Source organism: Perna viridis, chromosome 9, assembly GCF_037379345.1.
Source record: "Perna viridis isolate PV_CMFRI_1.1 ecotype Kerala chromosome 9, ASM3737934v1, whole genome shotgun sequence".
Lineage (NCBI taxonomy): Eukaryota > Metazoa > Mollusca > Bivalvia > Mytilida > Mytilidae > Perna > Perna viridis.
This window is the reverse complement of record NC_142453.1, coordinates 23,079,620-23,104,945: the sequence shown is the minus strand read 5'-3', so window position 1 is coordinate 23,104,945 and position 25,326 is coordinate 23,079,620. Positions and strand designations below refer to the sequence as shown.

Sequence of the window (25,326 nt, the reverse complement as noted above, 5' to 3'; positions counted from 1 at the left end):
TATTATATTCAATTTCACCAAAGCCTCTCAAGCTTTCGATTGATGTAAAATGCTGAATACAAACGTTCCAATGAGTTTTAACAGTTGTGTCACTTACCCTACGTCTACCTCCTTTAACTGAAACAAGAAATGTTTTACAGTTATTTTTTTACTTCTCATAGGGTAGACGACTTATGAAGGCATATTTAATTATACGCTTCTAAATAAATATTACTAAAGTGATACGGTTCAAATAGTTTGGTGTTAGTTAGCATCCCCCATCATTTTTTCAGCTTCGTGTATTTTGCTGGAGATGAAAACATTGAAAATTTGCAGAAATGAAAAATGATGACTGCTGTAGTAATTAGGCATAAATACTTTAATATTTAATGAAAGAATGAACATGTAATTTATTTTGCAATGGTTCATTTATTTTCAATGTCGTAAGAACCTTCTTTTAATGATGTTGTGACTTCAATGACAATGTGAGACACAATCTTTTTCATCTAACAGAATTTGATAAGTAATATACAAAGTGAGACATTTAAAACCTAATTGGTTTCGTAACTTTGAATGACTTGATTTAAACTGGATTTAGTATCTTTATGCATCATATCATATTACAAAATTAGGCAGTGTTATAAATTGTTGTTGTTAAGTAACATGGCTACAGGTAGATGACATAGTATGTGTTGTATTTAGAATAGACAGAAAACGTACAAAAATGAAATAAAAGGACAAATCTACTTACATAAAAAATGATCAACCCTAACATGTAATCTGTGTAGAACTTATCATATGCATCATACAAATTCTTTGTGTGAATGTGATGTTTGATTGCTTTTAAGTTGCACAAGAGATATTTGTTATGCACAATTTTATTATCTTATAATTAGATCACGCTTCGTGAATGTATGTCCGGCATGCTATCTTCTACCATATCCTGAAAATTACAATGTGTATCTATATTTTCACATACAGTAAAATACATTTACCACAGGCAAGACATTGATATCAATTTGTTTATACTTAAGTATGCATTTGGTATGACCAACTCTCGAAAAACAGAGGACGCTTACCCTACGGTTGCAGCTGGTCCATGCTGCCAGTTTTTGGTGGAGTCTGAGTTGCTCATTTGCTTTTGTTGCTTTGTGTGTATGATTTCAGTTGCTTTGTGTTCTTTGTTGTGTATGTCTGTTGTCCATGTCTGGTCTTTGTCCCTGGATTACATTCTTTTGATTACCGCTATAACCTTGGTTCCCTTGATTACTCTTTTATTCACCGTACACAGATATTATATATGTAAAGGCAATGGACATAAATTAATTTTGATTCGAACTTTATGATGCGCTTATATGTTGATGTGAGTGTAATTATTACTATTTAAAAAGTAAAAATCAAAGCAACAAAGTATGATATCTTATGTTGTTTTTCATGATAGTAATTTTAAACTCGTGGAAGTCTATCATAGTCTATATTGTAACATGTTGAGCGATTATTGAACAACTACTTTTAGTGCACTATTACTCTAGATCTGTATTAAATGTGCTTTCTAGTGACAGACAAAAGACAGTCAATTCTCTATTCTAATAACTCAAAAGGCGAAAATGACAGAAATTAAGAATTTTATTGGCAAAGATTCAAGAAAATTTATAAAACATACTTTCTGAACATATCGATATTTTCTTTTTGACATGCGATTCAAGTGCTTGAAGTTCAATATACTTTAAATATATCGACTTTCAAGTTTTGGCGGTGGTCAAGTAAGAGAGCAGCGTAGTTTCTAGAAATATTTAACTTTTAACATTATAAAAACTACTCTTTTCTTTTCCAATCGCAAAGATTCAAAACCTTGACAAACTGCTCGCTTGATATAATTAATGAAAAGTAGCGCAAAATTAAACCATACACTGTATTCTTAGAGTCTTATTTCGTTCATTCCATAAAGGTAGAAAATTCATATACAGATGGAAGAAAATTATTTGTCTTATCATTAAAAGATTAAAAAGCATTCAGGCGTAAAATTTAGGTCAGGCGCGGTTTTTGTTGTGTAACATTTCAGTATTTGAACCCCGATTTTTTGAATGCTAAATCATTGAACGTAAACGTGGCAAGCCGACGCTTATCGGAGGCCCAGAGATGAGGAATTGTCGATATGCACCACAACGAGAATGTCAGAGAAGGCAATTGAACGTTCGTTGGGGTAACAATTAACAGTCATCAGCCGTTTGATTAGAAAAGATGCTGCAACACAAGGAGTAAAATACATTCTTAAATCTGGTAGACCATCTGTGACAACCCAAAGTGAACACATCATACAATTCAAGAAACATTGTACCCACATTTTCCTTTGGTGAAGGATCAGTTAAGGTGTATGACTGTATTTTGTATGACTGCAAGACTGGTGAGATTCAATGGCAACCTTACCGGTGAAAAGGACATCCAGGACGTGCTTAGACTTGAAGTTTCCTTAATTTTGACAACCATGCGCTGGAATGATGACCTGTATTTATGAATGACAATGATAGATCTCACCGATCTAGGACAGTAAGGGCAGATCTTGAGAACGACTTGTTTTAATCTTTCCTGTCCGATATTAAAATTATTGTGACTGATATTCCTTGTATAGATCATTCGTCAGTACGAATTGAAAAACAAATAGCGTTTCGAAACTTTCAGTGCTAATCCTTTTCAATGACTGTGTTATTTTGCAAACACTGTCCATGTTTTGTTGTTAAGATTTACAAATAAAACATTATGATTTTATAATTGTCTTACTTTTTTTCTAGTGCCAAACGATGAATATTTACTAGCATTATGCGCATCAAAATTTAACACGACCATTATTTCAATCCAAATTTCCTTTGGTATTTAATCTTTATCCAGGTGTACGGTCAAACCTGCATATAGTAGACACCTCTAGGGAATACTCAAAGTGACCTTTGAATTGAGGCTAAAAACTGTGATGTAGAAAGAATTCGATGTCAGCATAGAATCTCATATTTATTTAGATTATACTACCTGTGATTGTGATTAAATAACATGTATTTATCATTCATTTTCAGATGCAGATTCATGTATACCGGGAACAAAATATCATTTAGAAAAAAATATATTAAAATAAATAATGTCTGTTTAAGTACTTACGATAAAAAAACTTTTAAACCTGTGCAGTGTGTATTTCCTCATTTCCCATTTTATGTCGTTTCCTTTTTCGCTCACTGTCTACATTATTTTCAATGTCCTATATAATTTCTGCTTGTTATTTCTTTATTTTTCCGACATCCATTTCCCTTGCAACGGCTCGGGCACTTTTCCACTACTTAATTTTTTTATTGCCTCATATTTTTCGATCAGAGTAAAATGTTCTGTTCTGAGACATTTTGTAGCAACTCAATTTTTTCATAAATAAACTGAAGACTGAAGTTTTTAATCACCGACCAATAAGTAAATTTCAAACCTTAACCATCTTTAATGTTGTTTTCATTGAAATATTGATTTTATACCTTCACCAACCTAATTATCTTTATTTACATGTACTAAATATAATTAAATCACGTGATAGGGTACTGTCATGGGGTCATGTGATAAACCGAATGTTTACAAAATGGCCGGAATAAGAAGTCAGAAAGACGATTTCGGTCAAGCAATAAGTACCCGTTGGCCACGTTAGGGAGGTGATCGCTGACTTGAGTTAAAATATATAGAAAAGACAGTTGGGCGGGTTTTAAAATGACCGATTTTAGGTAAGTGGCAGAGCAGGTTTGACTGTATGTATATTAAGTTTTGAGTGAATCCATTTTTGCAAAAATATCGGAGAAATCGGAATTATCATAATTTCATTAAAAGGATGTTGCTCAAATATAGAACTTTTACATGGAGTTTAAAACCAAACTTACTACAATCAATACGCGTACAAACAACGTCCTCATGTTTCCTACATTCACAAGTATTACAACCATCGTCGTCTAAAAATGTTTCCCCAACGGTGTAGGTTTTGCCATCCACATTACAGCCTGAATTGAAAACATGTAACAGTAGGCAATGAGTTCCGAAAAAATCATATTTATTAATTAGCAATTTACAGATTATTTCTCAGTTTTTCGCCAGAACTTGGTTTCGTTTCGTTGCGGCAAAATAGAATTTACAAGGCATGAAAAGGCAAAAATCATGCTCCTTTCCGTGCCCACCTTGCATTAGTGCTCAAATTAATTAATAATTCAATTCAAGTGCATTATGCGGTTAAGTACGAACGATTTGAGTTTATACGATATTTCAATCGTAAAATAATCTCCTTTTTATGACATATATTTATTATCTGTCATGTGCATATGCATAAAATCACCCCTAACCTGGCAATAAAATTTCGTCAAAATCATTGAACGATTTAGGCAAGGGTTTCATCTACATACTAGAGGACGAAGTTTAATGCAAAATTAAATCATAGCTTAGTACTGAGAGCCTGATTATCAGTCTGACAGGAATTCACGGAGATTTCTTTACAAAGTTTAGCATTTTCGTATATTCGTCACTAAAAAAGCGCTCATTATATGTTCTTCAATAAATATTTACATTCAAATACTATTGTTGATTTCCGATTTGCGATAAGAGTAGGCCTCTCTGGCTTTAGCAAAGTAATATCGGTCTCACAAATTAACACCAAGACGAGCCAGGAAGCGTCTAAATGTCTCTAAAAAGCGATAAGAGGGGACAGACTTAAAAAAATATACCTATAAATTTGACTTCGTTCTCTTACAGATTACATCTGTCTCATAATATGTGTGGAAACTTATAAATCGATCGGTTTGTGTTATGATTAAGACCCTTTAAACGAAATGATTTAAACTATTAAGAACTTACTACACTCTATATTTGTACACACAACGTCCTCGTGTTTTCTACATCCGCATGTATTACAACCATCCTCGGCTAAGAACGTTTCTCCAACGGAGTAGGTTTTATCGCCCACTGTACAGCCTGAATAGGTAAATGAATTTGACAAAAATTCAAATATTTTTGAGGCATTATATTCATTGATTTGATTTGCATACTCACCGATATTCTATTAGTTATTCATCAGAACATCATGAACTTACTCTGCTTCTATTGATTTGTAACGGGTTTCGCGTACGATGTATGAAAATGAAAAAAAGAATCTGACATTTGATAAATCTCGACTAAAAGTGATTTAATGATTATTACGTTCACCTGTATATTATGCTTATGCTATCCAGAAAGTTAAAGAAAAAAAAAACCCGTGATGTATAAACTTGACCCATATTTACGATATGTAAAATTATTTAAACTTTTAACTTGTATTGTTTCCTTTAAAAGCACTACAAACGCATCTTCAATTCTACGCTTCTTAAAATTGGAACTTAAATATCATGAGTAAGTTTATTTAATTACATACGTACATATGATCGGCAAGATGTTCACATGACAAAGTTTTTCTTTTAACACCACTACCATAGAATATTGCATGTCATGCATAAAGTTAGGCAATACAGTTTCGGTCGAGCTCGTTGAAGATATATGCATGAATATTCTCTATTATGGAACCTCTACTGTACATGTTTTATTCATTAAAAAACTTACTACAATCTATATTTGTACAAACAATGTACTCATGTTTTATACATTCACATGTATTACAACCATCAACGGCTAAGAACGTTTCTCCAATGGAATAGGTTTGGTTGCCCACAGTACAGCCTGAACAAAGTAAAACATTAGAGATTAAGTAAAGATGTACACATACTCATTTCAATTCATTTGCTTACTTACTTGTTTCAAGCCAGATTCTCCCAGAAAGTTAAATTAAAATATTTTGTGTCAAACACAGAGTAATGTGCAGTGGCAAATCAGCCATGATATAATAACCAAAGTAATCATTTAACGATCTATTAAAACAGTTGCAAGAAGTATAAAAATATAAATCATGCTTTATTTACACATCAATCATGTACAACTTTTTGGTTAATCATCGTTCCATTAAGACGCAGATAGCGAAACGTGCGCAAAAAAGGAGATGTAAAAGATGTGTATAGGGCAGTTGATGGTTTAAACAGATAATCAGACAGCCTTATTCCTTCTTTAGATTTGGACACAACAAAAACATTGAGTGTACGTAACTAAACATTATCTTTTTTTTTGAACGTTTTAAAAATCAATGGAATACAATTAGGAATCTAAGAAGTAGGACAATGAAACCAAGAATGTAATGATTCGGACGTCAAAATATGTACATTTTTAATTTTGTAACGAGAGTGATGTTTCCCTTGATGCATACCGAATATGATATTTTTTTTTCTTTCTAACCTAAAAATGCACAAAATGTAGTAGTTTTAACTTTGGGGGATGGTTAAGGCCGTTTTAAGTGAAATTTAAAGAAACATTCGGATTCCACACGGTAAAACTGCTTTTAAAATGACTGAAATTGATATTATAAAATTTTTAATGATGTTTGTTTGATAAAACCGGTTTTTAAATATGCAATTTATCTACGTTCGATTCATGGCGATTTTCCCTTGTGAATCACGTGCTCATTTCCTGAACTCAACTATTAAATGCTTTTGCCTGACCCGTTAATCGCAACCAAATTTATTAAAATTTGGCAAGATAATTTGTATTAATTTTTTTTGTCCTGAAAAAACAATCGCTAGATTTGCCAAGAAATGCATGTTAGAAATATGTTGTGCAGTAAAATTTGTTAATCTGTCAAAGTCAGTGAAAGATTATTTTCTTCCACTATCCATCACGATTTATGACACATACAGATAGATTCCTTATTTCACTCCGATTCTATTTATGTATAACACAAGTTAGTCGGCTGATAGGTACAGGTCAGGCGAGATGAAAAACCGACGTGTCCAACTTTTGTTTCTCTTTTTGTTTACAAACGCTCGAATGATCTACTTTTAGATTAAAAATTAAGTGACATAGTGATATGCTTTAAGTTTGCAATACAAGTATGCATGATGATGCACATTTCATTAATCTATATATAGCACTAATACACGTTGTGGAGGAGATGCATTTTATTGCATTTACATGCTTTTGTTCATAATTTCATGGATGTTTTTAATCTTATAAATGTATGGACTATTATGAGCCTGTGGGTAATATTAAAAAAATGAAACACCAGGTAAATAATTATACTGAAAGGGGATGCCGTGAGATGCTATAGCTTGCAAACCACGCCGTTTGCGTATATGGAAAATAAGCCGTGCCTTCTTAAATAAAAAAATGTGTAATAAGCAAACTTCTTAAAAATATTTAAGCCGAAAACTGACGTGATGCTTGAAACTCTTTATTTATTTTCTATTTTCTTCCAATGTTTTTAGATAGAATTTTTGAGAAGTGTCTGTTTAATGGGAAATTTTGATCGCTGCAGACGTTGACGTAGCAATTGCTAATGACATTGTAGCATTTTATGACTTTGTAATATAACGTAGAAAATATACTTGAAGTACCTTAAAAATCCTGCTTTTTTATCCTCATTGAGATCTTTTAAATGCAGATTGGCGATATTGTGCAAGCAAAAACCACAGATGTCAGTGACAGAGTTCTCCTGAACAGATGAAGTTTGTATTAAGGATCCATTCTTTTGCATTTCCGCACCATTAGAACATATATATCCACCCTGTTCTAGTTATTTTCTCTTTCATCAACCCTGAACGTAGCATTTTATTAGCGACTTGGTGGGTGTTTCTAGAAAAGAAGGGGACGCGTACCCTACCGGAGCACCTGGTCCCTGCTCCCATTCTTGCGTGGAGTACGGATTGCTCATTTACTTTTGGTCTTTGTACGTTTCATTTTGGTTATTTCATGTTTTTGGGCGTGTTTATTTTCCCTGTATAGTAGTTATCCTTGTTATAATATTTGATTGAATTCCACTCGAATCTTCCAAAAACTTTACATTTTGTTTCAAATTCTACGTACGTTTTTTGCCAAAATGTTCTTTACACACATGTATATGTAATTATCTACAGAGTCTGGCGGATGTCCGTACAGTAAAGTCTTTCACGATAACACAAAAGTGTAACAGCTGAATATCATATATCAAAAACGCCCACTTAAAGTTGATGTATAATGCTTTTATATTTTAGTTTGATAAATTTAAGAAATAGGGGTGATATTTTGTCTTTGGTGTAAGTCATGTCTTTTGTTCTCTTCAAAATCAAATATCCGGTGATAACCTACATGCATCTCCCCTCGAAGTTGTATGTATTTTGAGTATTTTGCAGTAACTTTTCATGAACAAATATTTATCAATAAAGTTTGATTAAACTGTCTGCACTGGTTGATTTTTTCGTAGCATTTTAACAATTTTTATTTGAATTGAGCCTTCAATTTAAGGCGAATATGATGTTTAACACAGGCTGCGCGGTCATTAATTCTTCGATATACATAAATTATGATAAATACTATTTTACACACCACATGTCTTATCTGTACACACAATTTTTGAAGCACCATTTACAATTTCACACTCGCAAAAAGTACATCCGTCGTTTCTAAAAAACTCTTGACCGACCTTGTAATACCTTCCTCCATCAGAACAAACTATAACGATAGTATACAACAGCATTTATTAATGTTTAACATTCACAAACCATAAATAAGTTCGTTCATCACAAGGGCTCTATACAAGGAAATTATTACAGCATTTTGAGATAAATGGGTTAAGAAAAAGTAAACAAAAACTTCATAGCAGTCTTTGTAAGAATCATGGAAATTCTACAAAATGTGATACACCCCCCAAATGCTCCACATTTTTATATTTGTTGCTTTATGGGTCTATATGATGAAATGTATCATCATGCATTCCAATTGAAAATCCAACAGTTTCTATAGTTTTAAGTATCATTTACAGAGATCCTTAATTTTGAATTCTACAGTACATTCTATATAATTTATATCCCGTATGAACACGGGCTTACGAAAAGCCACATGCTGTCGTCTGTTTGCTTTAACTTTAAACAAAACAAAAATAAAAATATCTAGGCTTTCCAACCATGAACTACATTTTGGATGATTCTTAGATGCAGTGCTACTTAAGACCTCAAACCATATTACACGACGTCTTAGTGAAAAACTAAATGTACAATAAATCAAGCCTTCTAGAACTTACAGCAAGGTACACAAACAAATCTCCCCTTTTTAGTACAAATACATGGACTACAACCATCAAGGGCCTTGAATTTTTCTCCTGTTGAGTATGCTTTTCCATTGTAAATACAACCTAGAATGACATTAAAGAAATGAACATGCAGGCAAAGAACACAAGCAATATTGGATGAGATTCTTTGACACAGGAGGAAGATGAGACCAATAAGCTGATGAATTGCTTCACAAACTTTCTTCAAATATACTGAGACTCGAGTAACTGTTTTCCTGGTATTAGCTATTTATCTAGTTTAACGAAGTCTTAAATTATCGATCTTTCCCCACATTTAAAAAAATGCATTTAAAGAAAAATAACGGAAATTGTATTGTTGTAATACAGGGTGTCATGCAAAGGAGACCAAAACGAAACTGCCGCCTAAATTTCACGATTTACAACTTATGAGTATAAACAAATATGTCTTATGAAATAATCGGTATTAGAGATTTGAACCATTATTTTACCTTAATGCAATTATATACATCAAAGGAACCCTCTGTGTAACACCTTAATATTAAATTTTCTTAGTTATTGTTTAGATATTTACACGGTTTAGTGCCACAAACTATGCCACTCTTCGTACATTTGCATTCGTTGCATTTATCTCCATTGGGGATAATATCATCAAGATTGTATGTCTTTCCGTTGTAATAACAGTCTACAAAATATAAAAACGACATACAATGTACATATGATCACTCATACATACGTACAGGCACTATTAATTTTTACTCGCGTTTTCGTTGTTTCGTGGTTTATTTACGTTGTTTAGTTTCATACACTTGGAAACTAACAGGCCATGTATTGAACTCACTTGTGTAGTAAATACTTTTGAAATGTCGAAACTTAAGACTGAATAAAACGGTAACTTGTCTACACCATACATGTACTGCAGTCTACTCATATCCATACTAATACCATGAAAATGTGTAAAACGAGAAAAATTGTCTGAACCGAAACAATTATTCAATAAAGAATCCAAAATAGCTAGGACAATACAGATACATCATATATCCAAACCCAAAAAAACGTGAAAACACAAAAACAAACACGACCTACATACAAATTCTAGCAAACCAAAAGCTGAAGATAAGGAAAACAAGACTTAATCAAGGGACAGCAATAAGCAATATGAACCCTGACAGAAACCGAAAATAACATCACTTGTAAGCATGTCTCAATCAGCCCACCGTTTCCGTCGTATGTCACGTGAACATTCTTTGTCATTAAACCGGTTCTTCGACGCGAGTCACAAAAGGTTCCCAATACAATGGCGACAGGTTTTCTGTATTATTTATTTCCTTTTTTCCAACAAGAGTTTTGTTTTTTTATGGCGGTTTCATCTTATGGAATCGTGTGACGTTACTGTATTAATTTTGACCATCTTTTAGCTTCTAGGTACGTTTAAAATTAGTATATTTACATACTAGCGTATATCGGGATATGTTTGCGAGTCTCCAACTTCCTTCCTTTGTCGCGAGGTTAGGGGAATCGCAAAAAAAGCCTGTGAAATTAAAGTCCAGGAATTGTACAAATAATGTTTTTCCATTAAATCTGAAATACACACACCAAAAAGTCGCAAACATTGGGTACCCCTATGCATAGATCAAATTGCGAAAATTTATAAACAACAAAGCAAATATTTTAGATAAAGTTGATTTTTGCAAGTAAAATTATAAAAGTACTATCTATAAAAAAAAGACATTTTCTACATCCTATTCAGGAAATAACACGTGGCAGGCAATTTCAATTTTCGATACAGTTTTTGTTCGAACGCCACTAAGTTATCAGTATTTGTCCACTCGGGAAACAGAATCGCCATCAGGTGACTTGCGTTTCCATGGAAGAGCGTCTTTAAAGTCAAAGGGTAAAAGGCAAAACTATAACGAGTGCGTAATTAGTTTTATCATTATATTGGGAAATAGATGAGTTTAGGTTTCAAACATTCATATATTATTAGAGAACATTAGTGTTTTGGAGTAAAGCGATATAGTTTGAGGTCACCCCGAAGGAATACGTTTGGTTCACATGAAACTCGGCCCTAAAAAGTAAAATTGTCAAATAAGTATGAATATTACATAATAACTAGTGTTTTGTAATAAGCATAGTTTTGCCATCAAAAACATTTTTGGTCAGTCTTCTATTAATTTCAGTGGTCTCGATAACTCATCAAATCTTTTCGTATATAACTAATACATTCCAAGCAATTTGTTCTTACATAACGACGTTTTTTAACATTTAGTAATGACATTCAATTTATTAATCAAATCTTTCATAAAAAAAAAATCAAATACACTACCTATTGAATTAGGCAGAGTAATTTTATAACATAATTATATACTCATTACAATGCAACCTGGCTACACCAATTTTTTCTTAACTTAGGTTTTTGTTCGGTCAATACAGATTTTTGGTTATAACAGGTTCAAGGTTCAAATTTAGATTTCAGGACTTTTGAATATTACACATATTTCCGGTATATTCTTGGCTCGATTTAAACAGGTTTCAAAGTATATTTTAATCTTACAAGAGTCAAGTTATTGATTTTAAGAACACAAAACATGATCGTAAAATAATGATTTCTAACTAAACTTACTTTCCATCATATCGTAGCCAAACTTCCCAGCCTTATTCAAGAACTGTTTGATATGATTTCAGCTAGTTTGCATCACTGTGATCGATATGGCGTTCCATAACTACATAATCGTATTAGAAGTTATTGATAAAGTATTTTGACGTTTTAGCATTGAAACATTTTTGTATTATAATATAAATACTATAGCATAAGTTTACTCTTACCTCCTGCCGTAACGCACTCCTTATTACAAGAGCATCCAAGTTCACAACATTTTAAACCTAAAAAAGAAATCAAGTAGTTTCTAAAAGTTCAAATTAATTTTAAAGTGTATGTTGAATAAAACACGTTAAATCAAGGGGAATCAGGGTAACAGTTTAAAAGTTATTTAAAATTTGCACATAAACACACTAATTAGAGAATTCGATACTAATATAAAATTTCTATTTTCTTTGCATTTACAGAACACATTGTGGGGTCACTTTCGGGTATAAAAAGTAATTCATTGTCAAGCAATAAGGGTCTACATGTATGTCTGTCTGTCAGTGTGCAATCGAATTTGAGCATATCCTTTGCAACATTTTGTTTTTTGCCCTTAAACATTAGCAACATTTTAAATACCATGATACAGAAAAATATCTCCACCACATTGTTTTAATAAGATGTTGTATGGTTTCAGTATTCCTGAATACAAAAAAAATCAAATAAGACAAAAACAAGAACAAAAAATTGAAACAAAAATCAAACAAATAACTAAACGAAGATTAATCGACGCGCAAAAGTCTATCTATAGTAGAATATATATTTTTGAAACACAAAATGAAACAATCGCAAAACATGGTTGTCTTCTGGAAAGTCGAAAATTATTAGCCGTATCCGTGGTATTTATTTGGTTCACATTACGCTGTTTTATTTGCATACGTACTTGATTTGCAGTCAGCATCAACCTCACAGTCGGATTTGCAATCACATTCAAACCCAGTAGTTTTCGGGCATGTTCCAGGCTTCGAGTTATATCCATTAACCTTCACACAAGGAAAGTATAATAGTTCATGACCATATATTGTGTTCAGTTAAAAGTATATTTTGCATACACTTTACGTCTGAAAATAATACTTTCTATAAAGCATATTATTACCAAAGTAATAGGTGTAGTGTATCTTATTTTTCCATGGGAGTTCCCATAGCTAGTGCTTTAGGTTTTTGTGTTTTCCTTATCTTCAGTTTTAAGTCTATATATTATTTTATTCTTTTCACTACATTGTGTATGAAGATTGACATTGTTTCCTGTGCTCACGTTCAAGTCATGCATTACGATTTTAACGTATTGACGGTATTTGCATTGTCCCATTATTACAACGCTTCGGTAGATTTCACAAAATTTGCATATAAGAATAATACTCATATTCTGACAAAACAAAATAATAATAAAATGACGATTAGTAAAACAAGACAAAAAAAAAAACAAAAAAAAAAACAAACAAACAAAAACAAAAATAACAAATAGTAACAAACGAACTTTTCGTATACGTTGAAAATTAAATTTTGGTGACCGTTATGTTTTTTTTTGTTCTTTTTATCGTATGTTTTAACATTTCAATTTTAAAAATTGTTGCTGTCATTTTAAATTATGATGTATTACGTTTGTTCTCAAGAATCTTGTTTTCAGTATTATAATAAAACAAACATTGCAGGATCCGTTACTCGCTGTGAACTAAATCCTTTTAAGACTAGAGGTAAACCTAGGGTAAGTGGCATAATTTTTGATATTAATGATATGTTTGCATTATATTTAATTTCACAAAGTCCTATCAAATTTTCAAATGAAATCAATCCAAGTTACTTTGTTGTTAACAAGAGATTGGTTAAAATGCCGAATACAAACATTCAAATGATTTGTAAGAGTTATGTCTCTAACTCTAAATCTACCACCTTAAACTTGGTTTGATTTAGACAGGTGTTCTGTATACCAAGCTTAAAAGTACATTCAAGTTGATATAAAGGGTTGAAAAAGGTTTGGTATAAACATGTTTTTGGTTTATTCCGGGTTCGTTCGGAAAAGACAGGTTTCACGGTTCCAAAATATATAACACTTACAGAAACGACCAGAGCAGCTACAAATAGTATTATTTTCTTCATTTTCTATATCCTATATTTTTATAGTGCTTTAGCAGTTTCCTTTCTGCCTATTCTACATAATCCTGAACCATATGGACGCATGGAGCAGAAAACAGTCATGTATTTATTTTTAGAACCATTACGATGAATAATGGGACATTATCCTGAAATCTGACACAGAAATACTAGCATTTTACATACAGGATTTTCATTTTTCAGAAAAATTGCAAAGGTAGAAGGTGGATTAGTCTGTCAAAGTCGATTTAAGAAATAAATTTTTCGATTATATTTGATGAAGTTAGCTTAGTTGCTTATTTTCATAAGATTCGCATTCAATTTTAAGTGCAGACAATGGATAACTAGAATATAACATACTGTAACATATGCAATTATAAAGAAGTATAGTTTTGTTGCTGACAAACCGTATGCACTATGTTAACAGCTATGAAAGTACGCGTGCTCAGAATGATATAAAAGTTTCTGTGCACCAATGCAACGTCTGAAATGGTGTTTCTAGAAAAGCAGAAAAGTTTCCCCTACAAGTGAACCTAAATCATGTTCTCAGTTTTTATCAGCGTCCAGATTGTTCATTCACTGTTATTTCCTGGTACGTGTTATTCGTTTTGCCATATTCTTAGTTGTATGAGTCTTTTTTTTTTCGTATTTAGTCTTTATTCTTGGAATATATGCTTTTGAGTTTTGCTCGAATATTGATTCGCTTGATTACTCTCTAGTATTGTCATTTAATATATTTGTTAAAGGGAACATTGGAATAAATCTCATGCTTATAGGAGGTTGTAACATATTACCATTATGACTATATGTTACATGTTGAACAAGGACAAAAAAAAGAGTTATTTTCAGTTATATAGTTTTTTCTGTACTCATGACATGAAAATACAAGACTTTAGGTCCATTTGTACTATATATATACAATAAACATTGCATTGTGTTTTTCCTCTATAATTACAGGTTTGATATCGATGTTATATAAAAAGTACACAAAAATAAAAAATCCCACCAACAAAAATTGTCAAACAATGTATGAATAAAAGTGCAATAGAAATGTTGCTAAGTGCCATGTTCGTGAATGAAATTGGATCAGAATATTTTATTTAAGATAGAACTAAATTTCTGAGTAAGAATAAATGCTATCATTTTAAACTGGACCAACATTTTAGTAACACTGAAACAAAATATGCAAATGAGATTAATTCAAAGAAAAACTGAATGTATAAGAATGGGGATATGTTAACAAAAATAGGGGAACAATCAATTTGACAACTTGTTAAGAACAAATCGAAAAGCTAAAAAAATATTTAGCCTACAATATATATATAGCATGTATTGATCTTAACTGAAAAGTTAAATCACTAAACAATTAACGAAAGCAGTTTGATTTTAGGTTGATATTAAAATAATTGCTATGTACAGTGATCAATTTATTAATTTGCTTAATGTTCGAATTATCTTCATATTCAATCGTTCAAATAAGTGTTGCAATTTTTATCTATGATTTAACAATCAACACATTGTTATGTGTATTTTCGTTTTTCCTGGTATATTTAAAGTGAAGTCAGCACTTTTGTGAGGAAATCTATCAACGTATTGCGTTTTGGAAGCTTTTGTAGTGGTTTTGTACTTTTGCGTGATAAGAATGATATTTAAAAAAATATGATAATTGATATAAAGCATTCTTAATTGCACCTTCTACTTCTTTCATATGCACGGCTAAAGTAAAATGTCAGTTGACTATTTACCTTTTTTTCATATTATTTACGAATATGGACACATCACACTTCATAAGTGTTGATATTACCATAATCAAAGTTTGTTGTCAATACCCAAAAATGTTTGCTTACATACATTTAAGTGCATCGTTTATTTTCAAATTCTTACAATATTTTCATAGAAAAAACAATGAAGTTTAATTCTAGAATATTTCAGCTGCAATGTAAATTTCCTTGCCAATATTGTATATGTAATGCTAGCATGTGTTTGTTATATAACTGTTTTTGGTGTCTATGTTGTAACAAGTGGTTTACCTCGCATAAATATTGCTTTTTTGAAAGTATATATATCTATATTGTTAATTTGATTTTTGTTTTATCAGCATATTTAACTCAGTAGGGATGGCTTTCCTCATAATTGGTTTCATTAAAAGATGAAAAAAATCATTATATTTAAAAACATTTATTGTAGCATAAAAAAAGGATTAACAAATAAAAGTCATCCCTAAAACATTATTTGATTCTTAAAGTAATGGTACAAAAGTGTGGCAAGGAGTTTGCAGTGCACACAATAAGCATTACGATAACCCTTAAATAAATAAAGATTATTTATTGCACAAACATATGATAAACAAAACTAAACCTGTTATACATGGATATTGTATATAAAAATACAAAAGCAAAAACAAAAACAACCTAGCATTTCATAATAAAACCATTAAATTCAAAACATTGTATGGTACAAACATGTCACCCTTGTAACTAAAAAAAAGAAGAATAAACAAATAAGCAACCACAACTTGTCCATTGTATCAAACTTATAACACCAGTTTATAAAGAAACCGTATATGTATCTTCCTGTACGCAGGTGCATGTGTGATTTTAAAACGCACAATATAAGATAGCAGATCCTTTTGGTATAGCTGCATTTAAATACAAATTTGTTGAATCAACCGAAACGTAATCTGTTTGTTATCATCTTTATTTACCATACCCTGAAATAAACACAAACGAAATGATATAAAGTACAATTCGGTTGATCGAACCACGATAAACAACGGATATTCAGTGTTTAATTGATAAAATTTGATTTACCGTTATATCATTCAATGGAAAAGCGTTTCGGACGCCCCCCCCCCCAAAAAAAAAATAATAATAAAAATATTGATAATAATATCAACTGTCTTAATTACGGACTAGACAGATCTCACCCTATATAATTATTAAAATATGTACATGGAGAAAATTTCAATATTTACCTTTACTCACTTCTTTTACTTAAGAGAAAGGTTGTCTTTCTATTTCATATGAAATAAACTATTATATAATATTTTATAAAAAGATGCAGACCTTTTCACAAACATTCGTAATTGTAACATTAGTCGTAAGTTCTGACAACATAATAGATCAAAGTATCGTGACGTTGAATTTACAACTTGTTTTACACTTACGATTTTTTGTGTAATCTACCACTGTCTTTTATGTATAATGTAAGGTTAATACATACCACATTTCTTTTCGGTACAGCTTACAACTGGTGATGATCCAATGACTGCTGTACATTCACAAGTATTACACCCATCTTTTGATTTGAAAGTTTGCCCGATTGCATACATCCTTCCAGCATATGTACATTCTGGAAAGGAAACGTGATACCGACATGATATACACAGTAATCTTGTCGAAAAGAGAGCATACATTTACAAAATGAACACTTGATAGTTTCTATAGTTAACAAAATTTACCTTTGTACAACATTATTGTTAACTGAGGTAGTGCAATACTGAGAATTTGGTCTCATTTTGTTAAAATAAGGTTGTTTTGAGGCAGTCCGCACAAAAATGTCTAGTGTTTTGTCATAAGAAAAGTGCATATTTGGGAAATCCTTGGTGTGTAGAGGGTTAAGTCAATTATAAGTAATTTAGTGATTATTGTTATAAAATCCAGTAGCCATGGTAACATACTGAAAAATAAAAATATATTACTGAGTTTTAGTACAAAGCAGGGGTGCCTTTCCAAAACTAACAGCCAAATACTATGTCTTATAAAATACCAGGCACTTAGACACTCCCACAGAATTAAAACATGTATAGAGTAGGTGGAAAATGGGTAAAAATAATAAGATCCTTTTCGAATCATTCTCTCACAATTTTAGTTCCAAACGCTCGTGCGAAATAAGGTATTTTGAAAATCAGCCACCCGATGCTGAGGAGGGAACCTAATACGGCAGAGGACTGAAACGTTCCAGATACCATTCTTCATTTAAATTACACCCGTTTATCATTACATATATTACATCTGTCTATGTATAAATGCCTAATTTCATTTAAACAATATATCCACCAAATTTCAACTTTTGATATTATTTTTTACAAAATTTGACGGTGGTAACTTGGTGTGCGAAACCTTGCCCCTTAATGCAACTGTATAGTGCACCCTGAAGTAAACTCGAACCAATTACTGTGGAGGTAGATGTTCTAAGGAGGTAGAAATAAGAGTAGGGGCATTACTCATGGAATCAGTGATATGTTTGTATCATATTCAATTTCACCAAAGCTTACCAAGGATTCATTTGAAACAGAATGAACTCAGTCCAAATGTTTTTGATGCTTACATAAATTGATGTAAAATGGTGAAAACACACGTAGGAGTTGTAATAAGAGAGGGATAAAATTAACTTTGAAGAGTGATAGATCCTGGATTAAAAAAAATCAAATGTAAGGGCCTCTTGAGGAGTTGATGTTCATAGTTAAGTGTCAATAAAGGAGTTAGTTGTCAAGGACTATTTGAAAAAAATATAAAGAGATTTAAATTGCCATTATGTATTCATGGTCTTGGACGAGTTATAGTTAGAAAGAACCCCTGGGATTATTTAGAACATGAATCTATTACGTAAAAAGAATGCATTGTGTCTGTGAATAAGGTAATACTTACTGCATGAGTATGATGAACATTTTATGATGCCGTCCGTTGTACATGTACATTTATTACAACTGTCATTGGCTGGAACAATGTCTCCTACGTTGTATCTTATTCCGTTCTTTAAACATCCTATATATGTATATATTTAAGACATTTATAGCATTCACATATAGGTAACTTTATTGCAACCTTGTCATACTCTAAACATTTTCTGTCACTTTGAAGTCAACGAAAAAAAAGACGAAAACCAAGTTTTAAATTATACCCGTAGTTGAAAAATATTCGTAGTACTTTGCTTTATGTGGGAGCAATTGGCAAACGTCAGTAGCAATATTGAAGGAAAATTTTGAACTTAAGTAGCAGTCTTTACAAATGTCAGAGTGTTGTTAGTCAATCATGTCATAGACCACCCAATCGCTTTGATTTCTAATTCTTTAACAGTATCAGACCACGTTACCCTTTCGAGATTGAGATTTATATATAGAATGTGAATGGGATTAGTACTTTTAGAAAACTGATTTGTTCGACGTTTTGTTCGACTTGACTTTTTATGAGGAACTCGGCGGGGGTTTCTAGAAGAACAGAGAACCCTTACCTTACCGGTGCATCTGGTCCATGGTCCCAGTTTTTAGTGGAGTCGAAGTTGCTCATTTACTTTTATTACTTTGTATGTATTATTTTGTTTATTATATGTTCTTTGTTTATGATTCCACCTGATGTACATTTACATTTACATTTACATTTGTTGTATTTGTCTACTTTCCATGTCTGGTCTTTGTCTCTGGATTACATTCTTTTGATTTTCGCTAGAATTCGCTAGAATCCTGCCTCCCTTGATTACTTTTGTAAGAGTTATCTTTCTTGTATTAGTCGATTATATTTAGTGATAAATATATGGTTTTCTGTCAAATACAGATTTGAATAGAGAGATACTATCGTAATGTACAAGTACAGTATTTATAAACCGAAAAAGCATCGTTTGTTAAATGGTTTTTTTTCTACAATATGAAAAATCTCTACCATAGACAGTATCTAAATTTAATTTGGCCAGTACCATGCCGAAAACCTTGATGATAAATTGAACGCGTTTTCGATACTTTAAATGGACTCCAAATTTCGAATTATCAGGTCATATCGACGAACAAAATCTAAAGGCAACATATTTGTGCATCCTCCTTGCTTCATTACTGCAGAATATTTTTAATTTAACTACTGAACTTTATCTGGGATGAGCATGTAAAAAACAATCCTGCTCAAGATACATGTGAAAGTGTTGTTGAATGAGTTTTAACTTGTTAGTTTAAATGTGAGTAAATAAAATCATCTAGGTGAGGTAGTTAATATACAACTTACCACAATTATCGGTTGAACAGACAATGTTTCCTCCAACTTTACATTGGCAAAGATTACAGCCATCACTTTTTGGGAAGTTTTCTCCAATCTGATATTTTATTCCAGCCTCTGTACAAACTTAAAATGAAAAACGGTTCTGAATACAGATATATGTACTTGTGCTTACATTGCTTCATTTAGTTGGCAAAGAAGTCATTCGGAAAATAACAACACCAGTAACTAAATTAGATTTTTGATTTCGTTGAAATAATCCTAGGAAAGGCGATTCAACACCATTTTTATATTTCATAATATGATTTTAGGCTATGCATTTGATGGGTGGAGTTCAATGTATGCCCTCAAACTGTCGTTAAAACACACGTGGACGGTATTAAATCTTTGTTTACGGTGCCTCTCTATGTTGCTATCGGCGAAATTTCATTTGGTAAGGTTAATGTGTGAGACTTTCTTCCTTTCAACTTTTTAACTATTAAGAAAACAAAGCAACTCCGCACTTGCTCAGTATTTTTCTTCCGTGTCGACTCACTGCCGTCCAAATAGTGTAGCTATACATAATTCTGGTCTTACATTCTACACATAACAGACGTCGCAGACGCTCTGTCCATGTCAATTAGATTTGACGCACTGTATGTTCCCAAAAGAATTGTTTTACTTTTATTGTTTTGAATAGTAGACAAATTCTGACTAGAAATATTTTATGTATTTCATTTTCATAGTGGAATTCACTGCAATTCAACAACTTTCTACTTAGTCCACATTCAACTGATATAGACATTACCAAACCATTTTCAAGCCATTTTCAATCTCAATAATTTATCACATTTCTGTAATGAAGAAATGCATGATCCACTATTTATTAACCTTAAATCGCTGAGAAATTTTGGGATTTAATTAAGTATAAGATTTGCAAGTACTATAATATTTACTGAAAGGTCCAAGTACTTACAGCATGGATCTGTAGAACACAAAATAGTTCCATCAGCCTGGCATGTGCATTCGTTACAACTGTCTGGTGCTGGAAATTTTTCTCCGATTTGGTATTGTATACCACCCTTTGTACAACCTAAAATCATATTGAAGTGTAATGAATATTGGGAACATGTTTAAAGTTTAGAAACTATGCATATTCTTTGCAAAAATTAAACACTTACAGACATTTTCATAACTTTAAAATAGATAACACGTCCAAATGGATTAAAAGTCAGGTAAAAAATGCAATCATATTTACTGTGAAAGTATTTGTATGCTCTTTGTATCTAGGCCAAAATACGAAATGTCGGTCCTAACGAAAAGGAGAATCCCATTAATGTGTATACTTAAAACCTTAAAACTACGATCTCAAGAATCGTTTCTTCTCTAATACACGAAAATGTATCTTTCACAGTAACTTAAAATCAATTCTGCATTTACAAGTAAAATTTATTAAAAAACAATTACACACTTGACAACTTACCACATGCACTACTATCACAGGCAATTTTGTCACCATAACATGTACATTTGCTGCAGCCATCTCCCTTAGGGAATACATCATTCACAAGGTAAGATCTTCCCTTGTGATAGCAAACTAAAAAGATACAATAATTTGGATGTTATAAAACAATGTTTGTGAGTGCTGATTGTTGGATTGATCAATACGGTTCGCTACATTGTGCATTTAGACTGTCTCTGTTTCATGTGTTTACATCAAAGTCATGTTTTGTGATTTTGACGTATTTGAATCATCCCACTGCTGACATTTCAGTATTATTTTACCGATATTCTTTCGAAAGATTCCTAAATAATTCTACGATCTGAATAAAAGTACAAATAAAAAACCTGCATCAAGAGATAGCAATATTGTATAGAAAAACATAATCAAAATCATTAAATGTCAACAATTGCTGTGATAAAATATTCAGATATTTTCTCCTTATACATTAATTTTGAATTTTAGTACATCATGCATTGTGTAAAGGAGATATTCCTTTGACACATGTTCTGAATTATTCAGATATAGTGTCGTGCTGTGTACAAAGATAAAGAAACAAGCGTGCTTTAGTGGATGATTTTGTTGTGATTTATGGCATGTTAATTAAAATGGTAGATATTATAATGATCTTACCTCCTGGCTTAACGCATGTTAAAATGGTAGATATTATAATGATCTTACCTCCTGGCTTAACGCATGTTTTGGTACATGTACATCCAAGATCACAACATTTAAGGGCTGCAAAAGAAAACAAAGATTACAATGATTTATAAAAAAGATAACGTATTACTATTATACAAAAAGTTTGATGATGTCATCATGTTATCTTACTAAATTCAGTTAGTACCAAGTTTTTATGATAATAGAACATATAGCATAAAAAACAATATTTAAGTAGAAGTCTGAAGTATACTGGTTTACAAGTACATTTGTGCAGCCGGAGATTCCTTATAATACTTCTCAAATAAATGTAAATTTTAAGTTGTTTAGTTAATAATTTATGGTTTAAAGTTTAAATGGTGGCTAGTACTATCAGTTTAAAACTAAATATTTAGATATTTTTATCATACAATAATTTGTACTCGTCAATTACTGCTACAATTCATAACGGACAATTCATGTACTGAAATAAATTGTGATGGCTGTATAATTAACAAATAAAAATGTGGTTAATTTAAACACACACAAGTGTTGCAATAATACAAAAATGCCAGTTTTATGTATTGTTAATTTCGATATGCTCTCATCAGCAGCATTAAAATCAAATATGTAGGAAGATCATAATCAAAATATTAGTGTATGTAAGAAGTACTCATAACCAAATCTATTGAAAGAGGAAGCCAAATCCATCAACGAGAATTTCTACCATATGCAGTGCAAGGAATGAAGCCTCGGTGTTTAACGTATTTTAAATTTGGAATACTGCAAGATTTCATAAGTAGGGTAGATAAAATGTGATATTATTCGGGGTCAGACAAATCTGACTACTGGGTTTCATTTTTTACTGATTTGATTGTACGTTGGATTATGAACACAAGTGGAAGTTATATTTGTGCAATAAATAACAGAAATGACATAAGGCATTGTCACTTACTTGGTTTACAATCGGAATCAACTTTACATTCGGAAGGTTGTGTACTGCATGCACATATTGTTGATAAAAGTGTTACTCTCGGGCATGTACCTGGTCTTACCTCAACACGGTATGATTGGACCTGCAATATTTTACAATATTAAACAAAAAAAAAAAAAAAAATCACAGAAAGTGTATTTATCATTGTTTTACCTCGGAATGGCCATTTATGTCGTTAGTTAACCCCTTGCACGTTATGTTGGTCATTTTACCACGGACTGGCCATTTATGTCGTTAGTTAACCCCTTGAACATTATTTTGTCGTTTTACAACGGAATTGTCATTTATGTCGTTATAACCACTTGCACATTATTTTTGTCATTTTACCACGTACTGGCCATTTATGTCGTTAGTTAACCCCTTGTACGTTATTTTGGCCATGTGTAGAGCTTTGAGTTATATTTGAAGAAAAGTACTAATAAAAAAAACAATAGCAGCAATAAAGCAATTGAAAAAAACATAAAAAACGGCATATAAGAAAATATTCACAATTTATCACAATTTTTTGTTACAAATATATCTCCTTAATGGAAATGCTAACAGTAATGTGTTGTCTTTAATAATAATACCACAATTGCTTTAAGATCGATCAATTGAATTTCAATTAAATGTTGAAATTCAGAAGGTCTACAAAATAATATATCGAGCGTAATATAAAAGATAGAAAAACTAAAGAAAACTTACACTAGCTACAACGGCTGCGGCAATTAATACTGCTTTTATCATTATTGCACTTATGGTAATACTGCACTTCAAGATCTTACCTTTTTGTGATCTATTCCCAAAACTAAATCTGTATTTATACTATATTCATATTGTTTGTTGTAAGCAAGACATGCTTACGTAAGTACAAAAATAATGGCAATGTTTATCATTAATCATGTTTGAATGTCACCTTTTACTGATTAATCTTTCTTTTAAAAAAAGAATATTATGACGTTTGAGCATATTAAACGATAGACGTTAAGCCCAAGCGTGACCCATATTTAGTACAATTTCTGTGTATTACGTTGGATTACCTAGAAAGTAAACAAGGAAATAAACACTCTTTTTCTTTACCTATGTAAAATGATTGTAATGTATTATAATTGCATGCCTAGGCGTAATATAAGGAAATGTTAACAAGTTTATATGTTACTTTTTATTTTCAAGTTTCAGAGAAAATTGACACGATTAATTAAGACAAAGAAAATTCGAGTGGAAATAAAAAAAGTATATACCAGGGATAAAGACTAGACAGGGGAACAGGGACACTCAACAAAGAACAAGAAATAAAAAAAACTTAACAAGTACAAGGAAACAAAAGAAATGAGCAAGTCTGACTCCACTAAAAACTGGTAGCATGGACCAGTTGCATTGGTAGGTAGATGTCCTCTGCTTTTCCAGAAACATCCTACGATTTGCTCGTAAAAATCCGAAGTAGACTAATGAGGAACGGAAAAGTATGGCATGGTGAACAAATTGGTTTTCATTTTTCAGGTAGATACACCGTAACGATTCAAGTTTTCACGCCCGAAAGATTTCATTGTGATGACTTCCATCATACAGCAACAAAACCCTGTTCAAACAGGATTAAATACGCTAAGTAGCTTTCTGTTTGAGAAGTATGCGATGAGTGGCACATCATATTTCTCATTTAATTTGGTCGTTTTTCCCCAGATATATTTAAAACATCTAGAAAACAAATGAAAAGCTTTTTAAATTTAGACGTAGATATTTTGGATTGCCTATATAGAGAAAAAAGTGCGGGAAAATTTTTAACTGTGCATTTCAACGAAATTTGACAAATCAATATCTTCAAAATGCAAACTAGATTAGTAGGATATTGCACATCTATTACAAATACTAGCTTTATCGTATAAGGCTTTGGTCAAATCACATGGAACTAGGAAATGCAGAATTGTTTATAATTATCTTTTTACGATTAATAGTCTAGTTTATAATATAAAAACATGCAAGGCTAAAACATGTTACGTACCGTTCTGTGAAATAATCAGGCAATGAGTAACACATCATTTTTATCAATTTGGTCTTTTTAGCCTCAAACATATTCAATTCATCTAGAAAACAACTGAAAAGACACTTAAATTTATCCTGAAGCATATGTGACTGGGATACTTCTTACTGCTTATATAGGGAAATTGTGCTGAAAAAATTGTCGTGCCATTTTTCACAATACACTTCAACTATTTAAAAAAAAACAAACTTTACAAATACTTTAATAATAATTTCTGGAGGCTACGAGGGGTAAATATCTGGAGTTTTGTACATATATTAATGGGCCACACCTTATACCTTATACAAAATAAATAGAAACTTATGTGGACAATTTATTTCCAGATTGTAAACATGATCACATAGTACACTGGCATGCAA

The 25,326-nt window shown here is 31.7% G+C and overlaps 1 protein-coding gene across 1 annotated transcript; it reads right to left on the bottom strand.

Moving 5' to 3' along the window:
- Positions 1-831: 831 nt before the first annotated feature.
- LOC148607384 (uncharacterized) lies at positions 832-23,717 on the bottom strand. The gene is made up of 18 exons (XM_088543531.1): positions 23,635-23,717; positions 22,912-23,032; positions 21,999-22,055; positions 21,300-21,413; positions 20,793-20,909; positions 19,847-19,963; positions 18,506-18,622; positions 17,079-17,207; positions 16,556-16,566; positions 12,649-12,748; positions 11,948-12,004; positions 9,696-9,806; positions 9,116-9,226; positions 8,422-8,547; positions 5,578-5,694; positions 4,840-4,956; positions 3,879-3,995; positions 832-922 (listed from the first exon to the last, which is right to left on the bottom strand). Exons 1-18 carry the CDS (start codon positions 23,674-23,676, stop codon positions 906-908), a joined length of 1,698 nt encoding a protein of 565 aa, XP_088399657.1. The 5' UTR covers positions 23,677-23,717; the 3' UTR covers positions 832-905.
- Between the last annotated feature and the right edge of the window lie 1,609 nt (positions 23,718-25,326).

What these genes read in the sequence shown, in the direction of transcription:
- LOC148607384 (XM_088543531.1), bottom strand. Translation starts at nt 23,676, where the DNA reads ATGATAAAAGCAGTATTAATTGCCGCAGCCGTTGTAGCTAGT. An exon ending in GTGTTCTACAGATCCATGCT is followed by an intron (nt 19,964 to 20,792) that starts GTAAGTACTTGG and finishes TTTCATTTTAAG; the next exon opens with TTTGTACAGAGGCTGGAATA. An exon ending in GTGTACAAATATAGAGTGTA is followed by an intron (nt 3,996 to 4,839) that starts GTAAGTTCTTAA and finishes TTTTCAATTCAG; the next exon opens with GCTGTAATGTGGATGGCAAA.